The sequence below is a fragment of the Bubalus bubalis genome, chromosome 2, assembly GCF_019923935.1.
Source record: "Bubalus bubalis isolate 160015118507 breed Murrah chromosome 2, NDDB_SH_1, whole genome shotgun sequence".
NCBI lineage: Eukaryota > Metazoa > Chordata > Mammalia > Artiodactyla > Bovidae > Bubalus > Bubalus bubalis.
Window position 1 is genome coordinate 67,282,085 of NC_059158.1, and position 19,608 is coordinate 67,301,692.

Consider the following 19,608-nt stretch of genomic DNA (forward strand, 5'->3'; position numbering starts at 1 on the left):
TGGATGGGGGATTCTCAAAGCATAGTTTCCCAGCTGGCAGCATCACCATCACCTGCACCCTTTGTAGAAATGGAAACTCTCAGGCCTCACTGAAGAGTTACTGAATCAAGAACTCTAGGTGGTGCCCAGCCATCTGTGGTTTTAACCAGCTTCCCAGGTGATGCTGTCGGATGCCAAGGTTGAGGACCATTGCCCCAGGTATGTACCCCAGGCAGGTATACTGCCCCTGGTAACTTCCTTGCTCCCTTCAAGTCTTTGCTCAAATGTCACATTCTGAATGAAACTCGCTCTGACCACCCTATTTAAAATTGCACCCTTTACTCCTTCCCCAGCACTCTGTTAGTTCCTGTGATCTGTCTGCCCTCCTTTCCTCTTTCCATTACCCATATGGTGGCTCAGATGGTAAAGAATCTGCCAGCAATGCAGGAGACCCAGATTCATTCCCTGGGTCAGGAAGATCCCCTGGAGAAAGGAATGGTTACTCCAGTATTCTTGCCTAGAGAATTCCATGGACAGAGGAGTCTGGTGGGCTAGAGTCCATGGGGTGGCAAAGAGTCGGAAAAGACTGAGCAACTAACACGCTTATCTTCCTCTAAAATACTATAAAATTTACAAAAAAATTACATTTTGTTACACTGTAGTTTATCTCACCACACTACACTATAAGCTCTATAAGGGTAGTAACCTTTTTTATGTTGTAGTTATTGACCTATATAAAAGTCTCAAATAGAACCTGACACCACATAGGTACTCAATATCTATTAAATTAATTGGAAGGAGAAGTAGAGCTTAATTGGTATAGCCAACAGAACCTATACAAAGAAGCATGCCCAACTAGCAGGCGGGTTGTCCTCTGAAAGGTGGGGGCTGTGGGCCTGAGAACATAATTAAAAAGTATCACCTTGTTTAATTGTAATGGGTGCTGAGGTGGAGTGCATATGTATAATACACCCCTGATACTGAACACGTTTTAGAGAACAAAGGCGCAATTCAGTCAATGTTTCTGAATGCCTTGGATACCATGCCGGTTGGGGTGGGGAATGCACACATTATATTTCATCTCTTCCCAAATAACAGCTAGAAGTCCTTGACAGAACTCAAGGTTAGGACAGCTGCTTCTGTAGTTTTTACACCTACCCTTTGGATTTGTTGCAAGGGAGGGTGTTGGAGTAGCCTTCTGACTTTTTATGTAATAGGTTTAAAATGTCCCAAACAAAAGCAAGGTAAGTTAGAAAGGAAAAACAACATTGGAAGAAACAATCATTTTTTAATAAACAGTCCCACTATGTACCAGTCCCAGAGCTAAATGCTATTTTTGACTGTCAATATGGCCCAAAGTCATGGCTGTAACCTGCTGTTGTTGCTACCATGGTAACACAACAAGTATACATGTAACTAACACAGAAACCTCTGCTAAAATTGTCATTTCAGAGACAAGCTTATTCTGAGGAATGTGTGCAATTTTGATGGACCCTTAGTCATAGGAACAATACCAAGAAACAGGACCAATAAATCAGATCAATTTACTTGCATTTATACAAGTTCAACACAATATATTTATCAGTGTCTAATGCTGGTCCTTTTATTATCTTTAAAATGGTCTCAATGTTAGTCTCTAAAATTGGTTAACTGGAGTAAAATTAACTGTCTAGAATTAAAAAAAAAAAACTCTTTAATCCCCACCATATCAATGATGGTTACTCTAATATCATTCTATACTTTTGGCTCTCAACCATTTAATAGCTTTACCCTAGTACAATAACAAAAAATTGTTAAGGGAAATGAGGAAATAGCATAAGGATTATTGCTCTTAACATTTAATAGTCCTGTTGCTTGTTTGCATTTGCTTGGAATAAGTATCTAAGGGAAAATTAAGGGCTAAGCTGAGGCTACTATTTGAAATCCCAGAAAGGGCTCCCGGGAATAGTTTGGCTTTTTTGTGACAATAGATTTTCTGATGAAGTACACCATTCCCTAATGAAAAAGGCCTGGCACTGCTTCATACGATAAAATGTGACCAATGCAAGGAACGTGATGATCAGTTTGGGAATGAGTGTTTTAATAAAAGAAACATGAAATCGGCTATGCTTTGGCAGAATACACACCAAACCATCATGAGAACCATCATCCTGGCCCACAGATGATCCCCACCACGCGACAACTGCGTGAGTTCCCACTGACATCACCAACAGGGCTGGCACAGAGACAAAGGCACAATCCAAACGCAGCCACATTTGATTCTGCTTCTTAAAGTCACATGAAAAACAAACCAGCTTCCATAGCCTCCCCCCAGCCCCCAACATCTACCAGGCATAGGTCTGGGGCGCAGCAGAGCTACTTGATATTTACATTTTTAGGCAAGCATGTAAACAGAGATGGGGCAGTAACAACTGAGGATAGGAAAAGGCAAATCTTTAAAAACAGAGATGCACTAAATGTGATAAATATGAAACAAAGCAGCAGCAGTAAGCAGAGTTTGAATTATCCAGGTCACAGGATTGTCTAACATCTAGACTGCAGAGTAGTAGATTAGATAGTTCAGGAGGCATTAACACTTTTCACTATGTTTTATAAAACATACCAATGCAATAAGAATGAAATGTATTGATAATACTGAAGTTTACATATCTGTTAATGAAAACAAGTTTACGTTACCCGCATAAATGCTTGATGTGTTTTGCAGCTAGTTGCTTTGCTCGGTACTTTAATGCTTCTTGTAATCACATCATAAGTTCCATTGGAAGAAAAGTAAAATCTCGATGGAGACTCTGTCTTTCGGTTCACATCCAGGCTCATGTTATAAAGCAAAACTGCAGAAATGTAGAGAGAATCGCAATGAATATAATTATATACAGGTATTTATTTTCTTTATCTTTGAAGTGATAATAGTCACAGTTATATAGTATACTGGGAACATATTAAATTGTCTTTATTAAATAACTTTCTAAAAACTAACCTGAAATATGAAAGAGGAAGCAATTTTAACTGTATATTTCAAAAATTATTTTTACAAATTTTAAAACAAGAATTATAAACTTTGAAAATTAACATCTTTGGTTATTTGCTTAATCCCCCCATATATAAACTGGAGAAGGAAATGGCAACCCACTCCAGTATTCTTGCCTGAAAAATCCTATGGACAGAGGAGCCTGGAGGGACAGAGGAGCCATGGGGCTGTCCAAGGGTCAGACAAGACTTAGCAATTAAACCAATACCAACACCCATATATAAACATTTCAAAACTACAATACCAAAGTTGTTACTAATAATAAAAGTTCTGAGTAAAGTTTCAGCCTTCGTTGAGTCCTTTCGTCATTAGAACATCTGACTGAGGAAGAACAGGCAGAGTACTACACGCAAGTATCACCTGGAATGATTTTATCTTGTGTGGTCACAGAACTAATTTCATCTATGATTTGCTGCTGCTTCTTAGTCGCTCAATTGTGTCCAACCCTGTGATCCCACGAACTGTAGCTGCCAGGCTCCTCTGTCCATGGTATTTCCCAAGCAGGAAAACTGGAGCGGGTTGCTATTTCCTTCTCCAGTGGATCTTTCTGACCCCCAGGGGTCAAACCTGGTCTCCTGCTTGGCAGGTGGATTCTTTACTACTGAGCTACTATGGTTTGGGTTCATTTATTTTCATTTGTTTCCAATTTGAGGGGTTGCTATCTTTCTATTTTTTTTTTTTTAATGAAGAGTGAACACATGATGTAAGAGTCAAATGTATATAACAGTTGACTCTGACATCTCCTTGCTAGCCCTAGACCCTGAGTATTTCTCTTCCTTATCTTTATTGGTTTCTGGCTTGATCTTCCAGTGTTGATTTGTGGAAAAACAAATGTAGTCAGACATTCTCTCAATAAATATTCTGGCAGTTTGATAAGAATTTATTTCAAATCTGACATAGTAAATGATCATCTGCTAAAGAAGATCACCAATAAACAAAAAGAAAAAGAAAAATTTATAACAACCATAAAATTCCAAGACTGATCTTATTAGGAAAGAAAGATCTATTTCTTGGATTTAAAGTTTTGATATTTGGCAAAACTAATACAATTATGTAAAGTTTAAAAATAAAATAAAATTTAAAAAAATAAATAAAGGGTTCTTTGTCAGAGTGGTAGCTGTCAGAGGTGAGGGGTACAGGATAGGAAATACAGGTGAAGAAGATCAAAAGATACAAAATTCCACATAAGTCATGGGGATGTAATGTATGGCATGGTGAAAGTGAAAGTCGCTCAGTCATGTTCCAATTCTTTGCGACTCTATGGACTCTACTGTTCATGGAACTCTCTAGGCCAGAATATTGGAGTGGGTAGCTTTCCCTTCTCCAGGGGATCTTCCCAACCCAGGGATCAAACCCAGGTCTCCCGCATTGCAGGTGGATTCCTTACCAGCTGAGCCACAGGGGAAGCCCAAGAATACTGAAGTGGGTACCCTATCCCTTCTCCAGTGGATCTTCCTGACCCAGGAATTGAACCAGAGTCTCCTGCATTGCAGGTGGATTCTTTACCAACTGAGCTATCAGGGAGCTGCAATTAATTATACTGTATTGCACATTTGAAAGATGCTAAGAGAGTAGACCTTAAAATTTCTCATCACAAGAAAAAAATTAAAAAAAATAAAAAAAAACAAGAAAAAAATTTACAATTATGTATGATGAGGGATGATTGTTTTGGTGACACTTTCACAATCTACACAAATATTGAATCATCATGTTGTACACCTGAAACTAATATAATGTATGCCAATTATACCTCAGTGTAAAAAATTGAAAAATAAAAAAGTTTCCTTGCAAAAAGCTACATCTAATAGTCTTCTGAGATGTCATTCATTACACAGGAGCAATAATTCATAAGTGGTATTTGAAATAATTTATATAATTCCTCAAGTGTTCATTTATACTTTAGGAGTAACTTATTCTTATGGAAGGATTTTATCTACTTACTTCAAGGGAACATAAATATAAAATCTACATCACTCCTACAAACTTCAAATGAATCTTACATCATTCTTTATATTTAGAAAATAAAACTCATCTTCAGAACTACAATAACCAAGATTCAGTGCCTCAGAGACAGAGTTGCAATTGAAATTGCCATCTACAAATTCATCACCCTGAGCTCAGACAAGAAGTACATGAAAGAAGGGAAATAAAAATCCACTTGCAGTAAGGGCAAAATGTCCTGGTTTTACTAAATATGTTTACCATGTGAATTATTTCTCCCAAGGAGTCATTTTACAACAACTATAAAGTGTGCGTCTGCAACAATGCTATGATTATTTATGATTTTCATGTATTTGTTTTCAACCATTTAAAGAAGTATTTGGTCACAATGGAATTGGCAGTACAACAAACACTGATTTTCCATAAAGGAAAATATATTTAACGTGTATCTCTCAGATAATCCATCAGCTTGCCTGCATCACTGTGTTACTAGGGTCATGTTCTCAAGTGGCTACTACTTCAACCAATAATCGGATGGAGGTTCTGCTCACTGTCCTATCACTGAGTCTTTAATGAGGACTTTTTGATGTTTGGAGGACAGCCTACAGGGTCAAGGGTATGAACAACTCTTGATAGATCTTGTGGGGTACAGGAAATTTATGAATTTTTAACATCAAAATGGTAAACTCTTTTATGTTTCTCTCCTACCATGGCCCAGTTTCGTTAGTAGTTATCCTAACATTAGCTTAAATATAATATAATTAGGAACATTAATTTGCTAGGAAAAAAATAATGCTTATGAAGTGACATATATAAGATTTGAGATTAACCACAATGTTGGATGAACCATATCAAAGCTAGTTTTTCAGGACTTCCCTAGTGGTACAGTGGATAAAATCTGCCTGCCAGAATACTCTTTGACATAAATCACAGCAAAATCCTCTATGACCCACCTCCTAGTGTAATGAAAATAAAAACAAAAATAAACAAATGGAACCTAATTAAGCTTGAAAGCTTTTGCATAACAAAGGAAACTATAAGCAAGGTAAAAAGACAACCCTCAGAATGGGAGAAAATAATAGAAATTAAACAATTGACAAAGGATTAATTTCTAAAATATACAAACAGCTCATGTAGCTCAATACCAGAAAAATAAACAATGCCGTCCAAAAAATGGTAGAAGACTAACCAGACATTTCTTCAGAGAAGACATACTGATGGCTAATAAACACATGAAAAGATATTCAACATTGCCCATTATTAGAGAAATGCAAATCAAAATTACAATGAGGTATCATCTCACACCAGTCACAATGATCATCATCAAAAAGTCTACAGGCAATAAATGCTGGAGAAGGTGTGGAGAAAAGGGAACCCTCTTGTACTGTTGGGAATGCAAACTGATAAAGCCACTATGGAGAAGAGTGTGGAGATTCCTTAAGAAACTAGGAATAAAACTACCATGTGACTCAGCAATCCCACTGCTGGTTCTATACCCTGAGGAAGTCTTAATTGAAAAAGACACATGTACCCCAATGTTTATTGCAGCACTATTTACAATAGCCAGGACATGGAACCAACCTAGATGTTCATCAAAAGATGAATGAGAAAGAAGTTGTGATACATATACAAAATGGAATATTACTCAGCAATAAAAAGGAATGCATTTAAGTCAGTTCTAATGAGGTGGATGGACCTAAAGCCAATTTTACAGAAGAAGTAAATCAGAAAGAGAAAGGCAAATATCATATAATACCACATATATATGGAATCTAGAGAGATGGTACTGATGATCCTATTTACAGGGCAGCAAAAGGAGATGCAGATATAAAGGACAGACTTTTGAACACAGCAGGGGAAGGAAAGGGTGGGATGATTTGAGAGAATAGCACTGAAACATATACATTTCCACATGTAAAACAGATAGCCAGTGGGAATTTGCTGTATGATGCAGGGAGCCCAAAGCCAGTGCTCTGTTATAACCTAAAGGGGTGGGATGAGGGGAGAGGTGGGAGGGAGGTTCTGAGGGAGGGGACATATGTAAACCTATGGCTGATTCACGCTGATGTATGGCAGAAATCATCACAATATTGTAAAGTAATCATCCTCCAATTAAAAAAAAAAGAAAAAGAATCTGCTTGCCAATGCAAGGGACATAGGTTCAATCCCTGGTCTAGGAAGATTCTAGAGAAGGCAATGGCAATCCACTCCAGTACTCTTGCCTGGAAAATCCCATGGACGGGGGAGCCTGGTGGGCTGCCGTCTATGGGGTCGCACAGAGTCAGACACGACTGAAGCGACTTAGCAGCAGCAGGAAGATTCTACATGCAAATAAGCCCTCGAGCCACAACTCCCGAGCCCACGTGCTGCAACTACTGAAGCCTGTGTTCTGTGGGGCCCACAAGCCACAACTCCCAAGCCTGTGCACCACGAGTACTGAAGCCCTAGAAGCCGTGCTCCACAGCAAGAGGAGTCACTGCAATGAGAAGCCCGTGCATTGAAACGCAGCGCGGCCCCCACTCTCGGCAAGTAGAGAAAGCCTGCACAAAGCAGCCAAGACCTAGCACAGTCAAAAAGAAATAAAACTATATACATAAGCTACTTTCTCCAGAGCGGATAACTGAGAGCTGTCTACGTACAGGCATATGGGCATGGCTCTTAGGAACCAATTGTCATAGTAAATCCTGAAGAGATGTGTGTTATTTATCAAAATTAGAACCAGGACCCAGACTTTCAGATAAGCTTCTTCAATTACCCAAACAGGATAGGATAAGAAGAAAAGAAACTTCTTCCTCTCAGGCCTTCCAACTTAAGCCAGCTCAAGACTTCAGTAAGCCTAGTAAAACAGGAGGAGCTATGGTGATGCTTTTTTTATTTTAAAGAGATCTTACAGATTAAGCTCAGTTAGTTCACCTTAAATAATACAGCAAGTGATATTTTTGTTCTACTTCTTGCAATAATATTTAAACAACTAAAGCCTTAACTTATCCAACTCATTGGTTGGAACAAACCAAGAATCCAGAAGGTGATGAAGAAAGGCTGCTCTCTCCTGCCCTAAAAACCACTCCATGGTGAAATATGGAAAAGCCTCGAAAGATGATCATGAGATTTATGAGGGAAGTGCACATTCTGTCAGGCATTAATTCTGTAAGGGCACCCTTACCGATATAATCTGGAACCTTTTTGCCCTTATATGAGAAACAGAGTGTCAGATCCATGCACACAGAGGGCAATCCATTTTCAATACAGTCAAAATTTGTCCTATTTACTGACTCGGGATGGTTTAAAGAAGCTTCGACAATCACTACAGGTCTTGTCCTAAGAAGGAAATGAAATTAGCAATATTAATTGCACAATTATTTTTCATTAAGATGACAAATACATTTGCATTGTCAGTTTCCACTGATCAAGTAATTTCATGAAACTGCTTAATAGCATATATATATATACACACACACTCAATTATATTTTCATGTATGAATCAAAATAAATTTTTATTAAAATCTCTAAAAATATTGACTTAGATGATTTAAGTATATATCCAGGTAAGATGGGAAAAGTATCCTAAAGTTCAATAATTAAATTTCAGAGTACCAAAAAGAGTGTTATGAGGTCACCATCATGCTGATTTTAAAAACTGCCTCCCATCATTTACAATTAAGCCCAATTGTCATTAAGCGGTGAAATCTATCAACCTTACCTTAGCAACACAGCAGAATCAGACCGAAAAGCACCAACTGCTACATCTGGAGGAAGAAAAAAATAACCTAGATTAATGATCACCATTAGTCAAAGAGAATTACTTTCAGCCATAAATACTTAACTACATATCACCTTGTGACTATATCAAAATACTATTTACAGAAAATTAATTAGAAAAGATACGCTTACATCTTAAGATTCATTTCACATGTGTCTGAATCTGCTCATTTACAATGACATTCATCCCTTTATCATATAATATAAACATAAACATTATGATATAAACATATGATATAAAGACAGCCTTACCAAAAGAAAATTCAATTTTTGGACTACGAACACTCGCTGAGATATCTCCTTTCAAATTACAAAAAAAAAAATCCTCTTCTTTGCATCATCGTATGTTTGATTTATTCTCCTGAATGCTTTTAATTTTTTTGAAAACAAGGAATAAAATATTAAGTAACTATCAGTGTAAAAGCTTAGTAATTATTTGATTACTCTGACCCGTGTGTGAATTCAAAAGAGTACTAAAAATGAAGGAAAAAACTCACTAGTAAATCAACATTTTTTTCTACCAGTTGTATGTACTTCACTGTAAAGCAGCACCCACAATAGTGCTTATTTCAATATATAAAATATAGTCAATTTTATACTCACCTAGATATCCATTGTTATCTGCATCAATTTGTCCAGATATAGACTGTCCAAACATACTTAATGAGTTACTGATTTGACGTCCTTCAATTCTCTGAAAAAATAGTAAAGTTGACTGGGAAGCAGGGTTTAAACATCTAATATCCCAGAGAAACAATGATTGAGTTAAATAATGAGCCCTGACACATTATTAACAAATGCATTGTAGTTAAGGCAAATATATGTGTCTGGGAGAAACAGTAGTCTCCAGCTTGAAGTGGAGAACTGACATCTGTTTTGTGACATGAAAAAAACTGCTTCCTTTACCTTGTGAGCAAAGGGAAAATTATGTAGTAAAGATCTCCTAAAACACTCCTGACACTCTCCTCAGTCTTTTTTCAGGCTCTGTGCTTATTTCCCTGAGCAACATGAGGAATCAAACTGATAATAAGAAAATTAGACATTTATGATCACTTAGTGGAGCCTACTTCTTCGATTTATAATAACCATCTTGTTCGGCCAGATTGGCTTCTAGTATTTGACAAGGACAACTCAAGTCAGATATGTGCTTGCTATCCCACGTGTCTGATCTCCATTCCAGACGTTGATTTACAAGTATCAGAGTTGTCCAAGAGAATTAGTATTCTTTAATAGACAAGTATATCTCTTTCATGTTATATCGAGGATCATTTACCCACTTTGCCTAATCCAAAATAACAGTATTAGCTAAAGTTTCCATAAGAGTATCTTTGGAAAAATTTCTGTTCTCTGCATGTGCGTGTAGTTTTTTTCTATGCAGGGAAATGTCCTGATTTTTCAAAATACCTTAATAAAGTGCTCTCATCTTACTGCTTTGCACTGAAAGGAACACAGAGTTTCATTTGAGTCTTTGCTCTTCCTGTGCAACCTCCATGGAAGATGGGGCTTTAGCCATGAAACGAGACAGTTAACCAAATCCACATGGGCTTACTTGGAAGAGTAGGGGTATTACCTCAGAACATAAATCTGATGACATGCAGAGAGAAATCAGGAATAGGTTAAAGACAAAGTAGAATGGAAGTGAACCAGAACTCTTGTTTATGGAAATAAAATGATTTCATAGAGTTATTAATGACCTTAAAAATGAGACCATCTACTGTTATTATAAGAAAATGGTGAAACAGTATTAAGTATTTGAAAGTGCAAGAAAAATAAGTGCATGTTAACGCTGGAAGTTTTAAGAAGGATTTTATTACCAATGTTTCTTTTGAAAATAGACTAGTATTATCCCACCTGTGAGAAGGTTGTTGAGATCCCATCTACTCGGCCATTGTAAATATAAATAGCACCTTGCAAGTCATCTTCCTGTGGGGCTCCAATAGCAACATCTATTCAAGAATTTAAATGGCAGAAAACAAACTCTTAATGCAAAGAATGAGACTCTGAAAACTAGCCTTCATGCTCTTTACTTAATATCACATAGGAAAACTCCTTATCAATAAACAATATTTTCACTGGACAGAAAAAAATATATACAATACTATCATTGTTATAACAATGTACAGGATTGTACAGTCAAGTCTGTGTGTGGAAATTTGAGTCTTATGGTCTTAGAGACAGGCTAAGAGAATAGTTAAGGACATGGGTCCTATCGCCAGACCATCAGGGCCTGGCCCCAGCACTATCCAGTGCCCAGCTGTCTTTATGGTTGTTCAGTCGCTAACCCCATGGACTGCAGCACTCCAGGCTTCCCTGTCCTTCACTGGGCCCAACTCTTTTTTTCCTTCGGCCATGCTGTATGGCATGTGGGATCTTAGCCCCCGACCAGGGATCAGACCTGCACCCTCTGTGTTGGAAGGCAGATTCTTAATCGGGGGACTGCCAGAGAAGTTCCCGGGCCCGTTTCTTCACCTCTCTGTATCTCAGTTTTCTCAGTTCAGCACAGGATCATGGAAGAACTCACCTTGGTGCCGAAGGATGTAACTCATGTGAAGTGCTTAGAGCAGTGTGTAGCATAGAATCAGTTATTATCATCTCTAAATAATATAAACCACAAGAACCTTTTTGAGTTATAGGTTTTACTTATTTCCAAAGTGAATTCTAAATTAATTCCTGTTCCAATGAAACATATGTTTTCATAAGACCAAGAGAAAATGGAAACTGAATAACATGGTTGTTTAAGTGCTATAGATACAAAGTACACAGGAGGAAAAAAAAAGTTTGTAAGAACATTTCATTGTCTTTACCAAATATTATGCCAATTTATTTGGGTATATTTCTATTTTTTAGAGTGATTTTTTTCATATTACTTTAATAGAAACTAAAATACAGAAAGTTTGCTTTCATGATATTTATCACTATTCATCAGATCTAAAAGTTTTTCAACAACTACAGTTGTAAAATTGCACTGCTTTTTCAATAGGAATAAAACTCTGTGCCAAATGCTGCCCAATTTTAAAAATACAAAACTTTTATTCTAAAATTAAATAGTAGACACACCTTAAGCCTGTTTTGCTTAGACTTACCAAACCTAGCCTCTTTTAACTTGTGCAAAGTATTTTAAATTTTTAGGTACAAAATATATCCATTCATTTATTCATTCAGTGGGAAACTACTGAGCGCCTACTGCATACCAGATATGTGTCAGAGTATCTACAGGACACCACAGGACAGTGTCACAAAAAGGAACTGATAGTCTAGTGGGGAAGCTGCTGCTGCTGCTAAGTCACTTCAGTCGTGTCCGACTGTGTGTGACCCCAGAGACGGCAGCCCACCAGGCTCCCCCGTCCCTGGGATTCTCCAGGCAAGAACACTGGAGTGGGTTGCCATTTCCTTCTCCAATGCATGAAAGTGAAAAGTGAAAGCGAAGTCGCTCAGTCGTGTCCGACTCTGTGTGACCCCATGGACTACAGCCCACCAGGCTCCTCTGTCCATGGGATTTTCCAGGCAAGAGTACTGGAGTGGGGTGCCATCGCCTTCTCCCTAGCGGGGAAGAACAGCAAGTAAAAATAATAACATGGCATGCAGGGAAAAGGTGGTGAAAATTAGGGAAGACTTCTCATAGAATATGATTACCAAAGTGAGATTATAGCAGGTCAGAGCCAGGTGAAAAAAGACAGCGTTCGGACAGAGGACACAGCCTGTGCCATTGTAGGGGAGCGAGCAGCAGCATGGCACATGGGAGAGTGACAATTTGGAATAGTTGGAGCCATTTCTGTGCAGACTGAATAAATCAAGCAACATGATGGGGAGGGAGAGGAAGGAGGAGAGAGAAAGAGGGAGACAAGGGTGAGTGAGGAAAGAGTGAGGAAAGAGTAAGGGAGGAAGCATCCTGTAGCCACTGGATATGAACCCACTTAGCAATGTCATTCATGGGGCAGGGAGGGGGTGGGCACGGGTTATACTTCAACCATGTGGCTACTCCTGAGTACCTATTAACAGAATTTTGTACCTTGATTCTTGATGATAATATAGGAAAAGATAGCAAGTTGGATTACGAAGCTGATACTGCAAGAATTCTGTTTATCAGTTACTAGCACAAGTGATCTATATTAATAAAGATATCTTGAAACAATACAAATGAACCTTTTCAGCTGAACTATTAAGCCAGCCCAGATCAATTTAATTCCAAGCAGAACATATTTAAGTATATTCAGATGCTGGCTTATATATAGATCCAAACTCTTCCTTCCTAAGATGAAACTTGGATCTCTTATATAATGTCCTAAAGTTCTAGCTATCATTATAGAAATAAGGAGAATACATTATTAATAATAAAATGTTTTTCCATCCCTGTGCAACTTAGTTGGGACAAAACCTAGAGAATAAACATGGAGATATTTGACAACTTTTACTTTTCATTTGAACATTTATTATACTGTTAGTCTAAACCATAACAATTATCATTAGTATGACCATAACAATCTAACATCAGCTAGTAATTATATGCTGTTTACAAGGCAGGCATTGTGCGAAAGGCTTAACATACAAAATTCATGTTATTTTCACATAACCCACTATAACTCATGTAACTCTCTCAATAGCACTGTCAAATACTTTTTGATCCTCACTTTTTTTAGATGAAGAAATTGAGGTACAGAATAAAACTCGCTAAAGGTTATAGAGCTAGGATGTGGTAATGTATGAAAGTGTTGGTCGCTCAGTTGTGTCTGACTCTTGGTGTCCCCATGGACTATAGCCTGCTGGGCTCCTCTTGTTCATGGCATTCTCCAGGAAAGAATACTGGAGTGGGTTGTCATTCCCTTCTTCAGGGAATCTTCCTGATCCAGATCAAACTTAGGTCTCCTGCATTGCAGGCAGATTCTCTACCCGTGTAAACCATCAGGGAAGCCTGGATGTGGTAGGATGCGGTAGAGTGGGATTTAAACCCTGCAGTATGGCTCCAGAACCTGTACTCTCCATCACCATGCTCTATAAAATCATTAACATAGAGGTATGACCAACACCCTCCCCTCCTAGCACTTGTTCTTCTACTGTGTAAAAGAAATGTTCAATATGTGACTTGATAATACATAAGAATCTCAGGACCACATAAATTGATACAGCACATAGTTCACAATTGTATAACTTTATTATGGTTCAGCTCAAAAAAATATTCAAAGATACAGTCTAAAAGTCAGATGAGTTGCTCAGATGCTAAAGAATCTGCCTGCAACACAGGAGACGGGGTCAATCCCTGGGTCGGGAAGATCCCCTGGAATAGAGAATGGCAATCCACTCCGGTATTCTTGCCTGGAGAATCCCATGGGCAGAGGAGGCTGGCAGGCTACAGCGCATGGGGTCATTGGACACAACTGAGTAACACTTTCACTTTCCAGGCTCAACTTGGAAACCATACATTGAAAATAAGTGGTCCTGCCAGAACAATTTTATGGCTAAAATGCTATCTGTCTGTCTCTCTGATCATATTGGTTGAATAGGTTTGTCTGTTACCAATTCTGTGAAATGTTTATGCTGGACTCTTGCCAAATTGATCGATTATCATCTGAGAAAATAGCTTGTTTTGCTTTTCTAAGGACACAGGAAATATATTCTAATATATTCTAATTTTTTCCTTTTGAAGAAAAAAAAGTGATGTCCTAAATGCCAAAATAACTGAGGTCTACTATGTAAAGCATTACAAAGCTGTGCACGGTAAAAGGACATGAAGTCTGATCTGCATCTAAGACTGGAGGTGGAAGGAAAACAAACAGGTAGGGTTTTCCTCTCTTTTCTACACAATTCCACATACTCTGCCATGAACATGAAGTGACTTCATTCATATCCCAGATAAATAAACTAAGTTAGAAGATGGGGGAAAAGAACAGGGAATCACATAATGAAAAAATAAAATACAGATGCCTTGCTGGCTCACCCAGACAGATATGGTAGGATGGAATTAAAGACCTCAGTGAAGAGCTAGAACACAAAAAGCCTACTTCCAAGCCAACATGGTCTTGGCTAGCATCTAAACTGCGGAAAACACACACCCATGGGCAAAACAGAAATGCTCTTCAGTCATAAAAAAGAAGGAAATTCTGTCATTTGTAACAACATGGATGGGCCTTGAGGGCATTATGCTAAGTAAGTTAGACAGACAAAGACAAATACTGTGTAATCTCACTTAAATGTGGAATTAGGGGAAAAAAAAACCGCATAGAAACAGAGGTCAGATTGTTGTTTGTCAGAGAGTTGGGTAACTGGGTAAAGGCGGTCAAAAAATACAAGCTGCCAATTAGAAGATCAGTTAAGTCTTGGGGATACACAGCATGGTGACTGTAGCTGAAAATGTTGTATATTTGGGAGGTGCTAAGAAAGTTGATCTTAAAAGTTCTCATCACAAGGAAAAAAATTTGCAACTATGTGAGGTGATGCTGCTGCTAATTCGCTTCAGTTGTGTCCAACTCTTTGCGACCCCATAGGCAGCAGCCCACCAGGCTCCTCCGTCCCTGGAGTGGGTTGCCATTGCCTTCTCCAATGCATGCATGCATGCTAAGTCGCTTCAGTCATGTCTGACTCTATGCGACCCCATAGATAGCAGCCCACCAGGCTCCTCTGTCCACAGGATTCTCTAGGCAAGAACACTGGAGTGGGTTGCCATTTCCTTCTCCAATGTGAGGTGATAGATGGTAACTAAACACTGTAGTAAGCATTTTGCAATACACATATATCAAATCATTATGTTGTATACCTTAAACTTATTCAATGTTACATGCAATTATAACTCAATAAAACTGGAAGAAAAAACTGAATTAGTTAAAGATATATGATGTTATAAACATGCACTAAATGAATCAGAATTAATGTGGCCACTGGATGTAAATATGTTGTGAACTATATATGAAATCATAAATAGCACAAAATATGCTGGAATACTGAAAACATTCAGTTGAATAGTAATTGTCCATGCATATAGATATTACCTTTAGAAGATGTGTGCTGAGGACTCCAAGACACAAAGTGCTGTATGAAACCCACGGTTCTCATATTCACTCAAATTCTGCATCGTGCCCTGAAGATTTTCTAAATTCCCCCTTTCTAAGTCTCCTGGACAACACATTTTCTGCCTGTCTTTCACATAACTAGAAAATTGTCTTGGATTTTCCCAAGTACTGGAGTGACTTTGATAAGGGAACCTGCCTACTATCCATCACATTTTTGTAACTCAATCTGTTTACAAGAATCATTCAAGTTCATCACTGACATTTAGATACTACAAAAAAAACCATTCCTCACATGTACATATACAAATATGTTCAATCAAAATAGTGAATATTCTTCTTAAGATCTGTCAATTAAAACAGGATGTGGAAGGAATTTTTTCATGTCTTAATCTGATATTCCATTTGAATGTAAAACTAAAAAAAGTATGCCACTGTTTCCTTCATTTACATTCATTATGGCACATACTCTACAGCTGGCATGGTGCAACTGAAAAAAATAAGTCCTTAATAGATAACACAGAATTGATGATTAATTGTGAAATGTAATATCCGTCTTAACATTTTATAGATATTTTAATGTAAAATTTAATGTGTAATCATAACCACAAAGATATATACACATACTATAAAAGTATGTTTATGTCCTTTTGTTTTAAAAATAGTAAAATCCAGAAATGGCATCTGTAGGCCAAATTATACTATTTCACATTCAAGAGGGCTCATTGGAAGCATATTTTCAATAGCCAACCAGCATTCTCCTTGTAGAATACCATATTTTAAATATTTAAAGTAGAATGAAGCATTTAGGCAAAACAAGATGCAAAGTGAGCCTTTACAGCACTTCCTCAATTATGTCCAGTATACAAGGAAGTTTTGACCTACTCCTACCAGATACCAATTGCCAAAAACCATTTCCGGAAGATAATTCTGAGTCTTGAAAATATCAAATACTTATTTGCTGAACTCTAGAAATTATACACTCTCCTTTCAAACCCATTCATTATTTTAGGCACAGTTTTAATGGACTTAGTTAACCACTTAGAACCAGATTGAAGTCGGCACATTTTAAGAGAGAAGGCTGGTAGCGACAGATCCTTCAACAGCAGGACTGATACCCCAGCAACTGTCACGGTGCTGATGAGACCATCCATCCCATTGCTGAAATGCATCCCTATCAGGTGGCAAATAGCCCCTGTCTTTGAGTCTGCCAGTTTCTCCCTTCCTACCACTCAGGATTCTCTCCTGGGATCCTAACGCCCCCACCATTAGACCCCCTTTCCCCACAACAGGACAACCTGAACATGCAAAGCCTGGCTCAGTAAGGGGCTTTCAGAGCCAGACTAAAGCTCTGCAGCCAGCCTCTGCTGGGTTTTATCAGTGTCTTACTACACTGATAGTTAAATATATGATCCAATGAGTCTGTGATATACATTTTCTTCCACATTTTCACATTTCTGAAATCAGCATTCTTCTTAAAATGAAAAAATAGTGAGTCTCAGTTTAAGAGGCACCATTTTTTAGGGGCACATAAAATAATGACTTAAAACAACTTATAATCAGTGGTGCCTGCTGTATGCTAAGTCGCTTCTGTCGTGTCCAACTCTTTGAGACCCTAGGGACTGTAGCCCTCCAGACTCCTCTGTCCATGGGACTCTCCAGGCAAGAATAGTGGAGTGGGTTGCCTTTCCCTTCTCAGGGGGATCTTCCCAGCCCAGATTGAACCTGTATCTCTTAACATTTTCTGCGCTGGCTGATGGGTTCTTTACCACCAGCACCAATGGTGCCTCAGAATCAAGGAAATGAGGTGTGTTCAATATCACTCTTCGTTGAAGGGATAGTTGACAACTGGGAAGAAATCGGGTATAACACTAAAGAAAAAAAAACTCAGCATACCAGTCTGCCTCCATTTTCTATAGAAAGGCAAACAACATAAAACTCCAGTTATATTCTCTCCCATGTCCCATTTTTAAAACCAGAAATCAAATACCAAATTAAATAATTTTAATTACCTTCAAAGCCATCATTATCAATGTCGCCAAGATTGACTATAGATTCCCCGAATCTTGCAGCGTATTTGTCACTTCCAATGAGCTCTGTTTCCATTTCGTTCATTACTGCTCCCTAGATAGAAACAGGGAGAAAGGTGTCATTATAACACTCCCTGACAACTTGACACATGATTTACTATTGTAATTGGATATGGATTTTTTTTCTTAATGCTTCAAACAGGTTGGACAAACTAGTCTGAGCTTTAGTACACACATCTCAGTTCAATTCAATAAATATTTATCAAGTATGTCAACACATATAATAGTATGATTAGAGCTCAGAGGACAGAAAAAAATGTCAAACTTGTGATCCCTAGCTTTGAAAATCCAATAAAGTATTTTGATAATTCAATTGAGCAAATATTTAGTGAGTTCCTAATAAAGGCAATGCACTGTGCAAAGGATGAATGAGTGAAAGAGGACAAGGCAATGAGTGTGTAAGACACCCCTTTCCCTGAAGAAGCCCCCAGTTAAGGGAGGGCATAGCACAAGCATGTAAATGACTAAGAGGTGCTGCTTTGCAATATCAGCAAGCAGGGAGAGCATACTAACTGTGAGAGCCAGCAGAGATTTCATAAAGGAGGTGGTTGTCAAGGTGGCATTAAAGAATGGGCAAAGTTTTGATACTTATGGAAACTGACCAGCAAAATACAAATTGCAAAGAACTTGGCTACCTTGGTTTACTTGGCTAATGAGCAGTATGCACAAATGAATAAGACAAAGAGAGTAAGACCAGAGTTTTACGGGAGAAATTTACTCTCAACTTAGAAAACCAGACAGAGCTACTGAAGGTTTCTGAGTTGAGGAGTGACATGACTGACTGGCCTTGGGAATCTTTTTCCAGCAGCATTGTAGTAGGAGTTGGTCAACTGCTGTCTCTGATTTTGGAAAGTGAGTTATCAGACACAAAATAATGTTTCAGTGGATTTCTCTGGTGGCTCAGTAGGTAAAGAATCTGCCAGCCAAATGCAGGAGACACAAGAGACTTGGGTTCGATCCCTGGGTCAGGAAGATTTCTTGGAGAAGGAAATGGCAACCCACTGCAATATTCTTGCCTGGGAAGTCCCATGGACAGTGGAGCATGGAGGGCTATAGTTCATGGGGTCACAAGAGTCAGACACGACTTAACAACTAAACCACCACCATCACAATGTTTTAGTAGGAGTTGTTGCAAAAACAGCTGCCAGATCTCTTTCCAAACTCTGATCATGTCACTCCCTTGTATTTAAAAAAAAAAAAAAAAATGTACAACTCATCATAGATCTTTTAACTTCTCAAACAAGTCTGTTCATCATTTCCATAGCACACACATATTCTTCCCTTGTGAAGTGCCCTTCACCTTTTATTTTCCAGCTAAAAAAATTAGATTCTTGTTTTGCTCATAGAGAAATGCCTAAAGACCATAAGGCATTAGAGACTCCAGAGAGGATGAGGAGATAAGACAGCACAAGGGCACTGAGCTTCAGGGGGGAGTTTAAAGAAGTGGTGATCACTCTTCTTTAAGTATTCTCCAGTCACAGAACGGTGACCAAGAGTTCACTCAGGACCCCTGAGAGCTCTTTTAGCAGAAGTGGAAGCCAGCATTCATTCAAGTATCATTCTTTCTTCAGTTCACTCAAAAACAATTCCTGAGCACCTAACTTGTCCATGATTCTTTCAAGCCCTGAGGAAATAGTAGTAAATAAAACAGACGATTCCTCTGCACACAGTGTCTACACTCCAATAAAAGAACAGACAGACAATAGTAAAGGGAAAGTGAAGTCAACTCTTTGCGACTCCATGGACTGTAGCCCACCAGGCTCCTCTCTCCATGGGATTTTCCAGGCAAGAATACTGGAGTGGGTTGCCATTT

The 19,608-nt window shown here is 38.3% G+C and overlaps 1 protein-coding gene across 19 annotated transcripts in view; it reads right to left on the reverse strand.

The window, feature by feature from the left end:
* The window catches only part of ITGA4 (integrin subunit alpha 4), a 90,090-nt gene that overhangs the window by 37,781 nt on the left and 32,701 nt on the right, over window positions 1–19,608 (reverse strand). For 9 of the 19 annotated variants that reach the window (XM_025273900.3, XM_025273893.3, XM_006071950.4 and 6 more), the window contains 6 exons: window positions 17,718–17,829; window positions 10,559–10,653; window positions 9,311–9,401; window positions 8,649–8,694; window positions 8,112–8,266; window positions 2,656–2,810 (listed from right to left, as the gene is read on the reverse strand). In XM_025273900.3, coding sequence (XP_025129685.3) covers window positions 2,656–2,810; window positions 8,112–8,266; window positions 8,649–8,694; window positions 9,311–9,401; window positions 10,559–10,653; window positions 17,718–17,829 — 654 coding nt within the window. Of the gene's footprint in view, window positions 1–2,655; window positions 2,811–8,111; window positions 8,267–8,648; window positions 8,695–8,959; window positions 9,076–9,310; window positions 9,402–10,111; window positions 10,292–10,558; window positions 10,654–10,673; window positions 11,302–12,228; window positions 12,248–15,284; window positions 17,619–17,717; window positions 17,830–19,608 lie in introns of those variants that run through there. The other 10 variants (XR_003106110.3, XR_003106112.3, XR_003106113.3 and 7 more) reach the window with 10 other exon arrangements.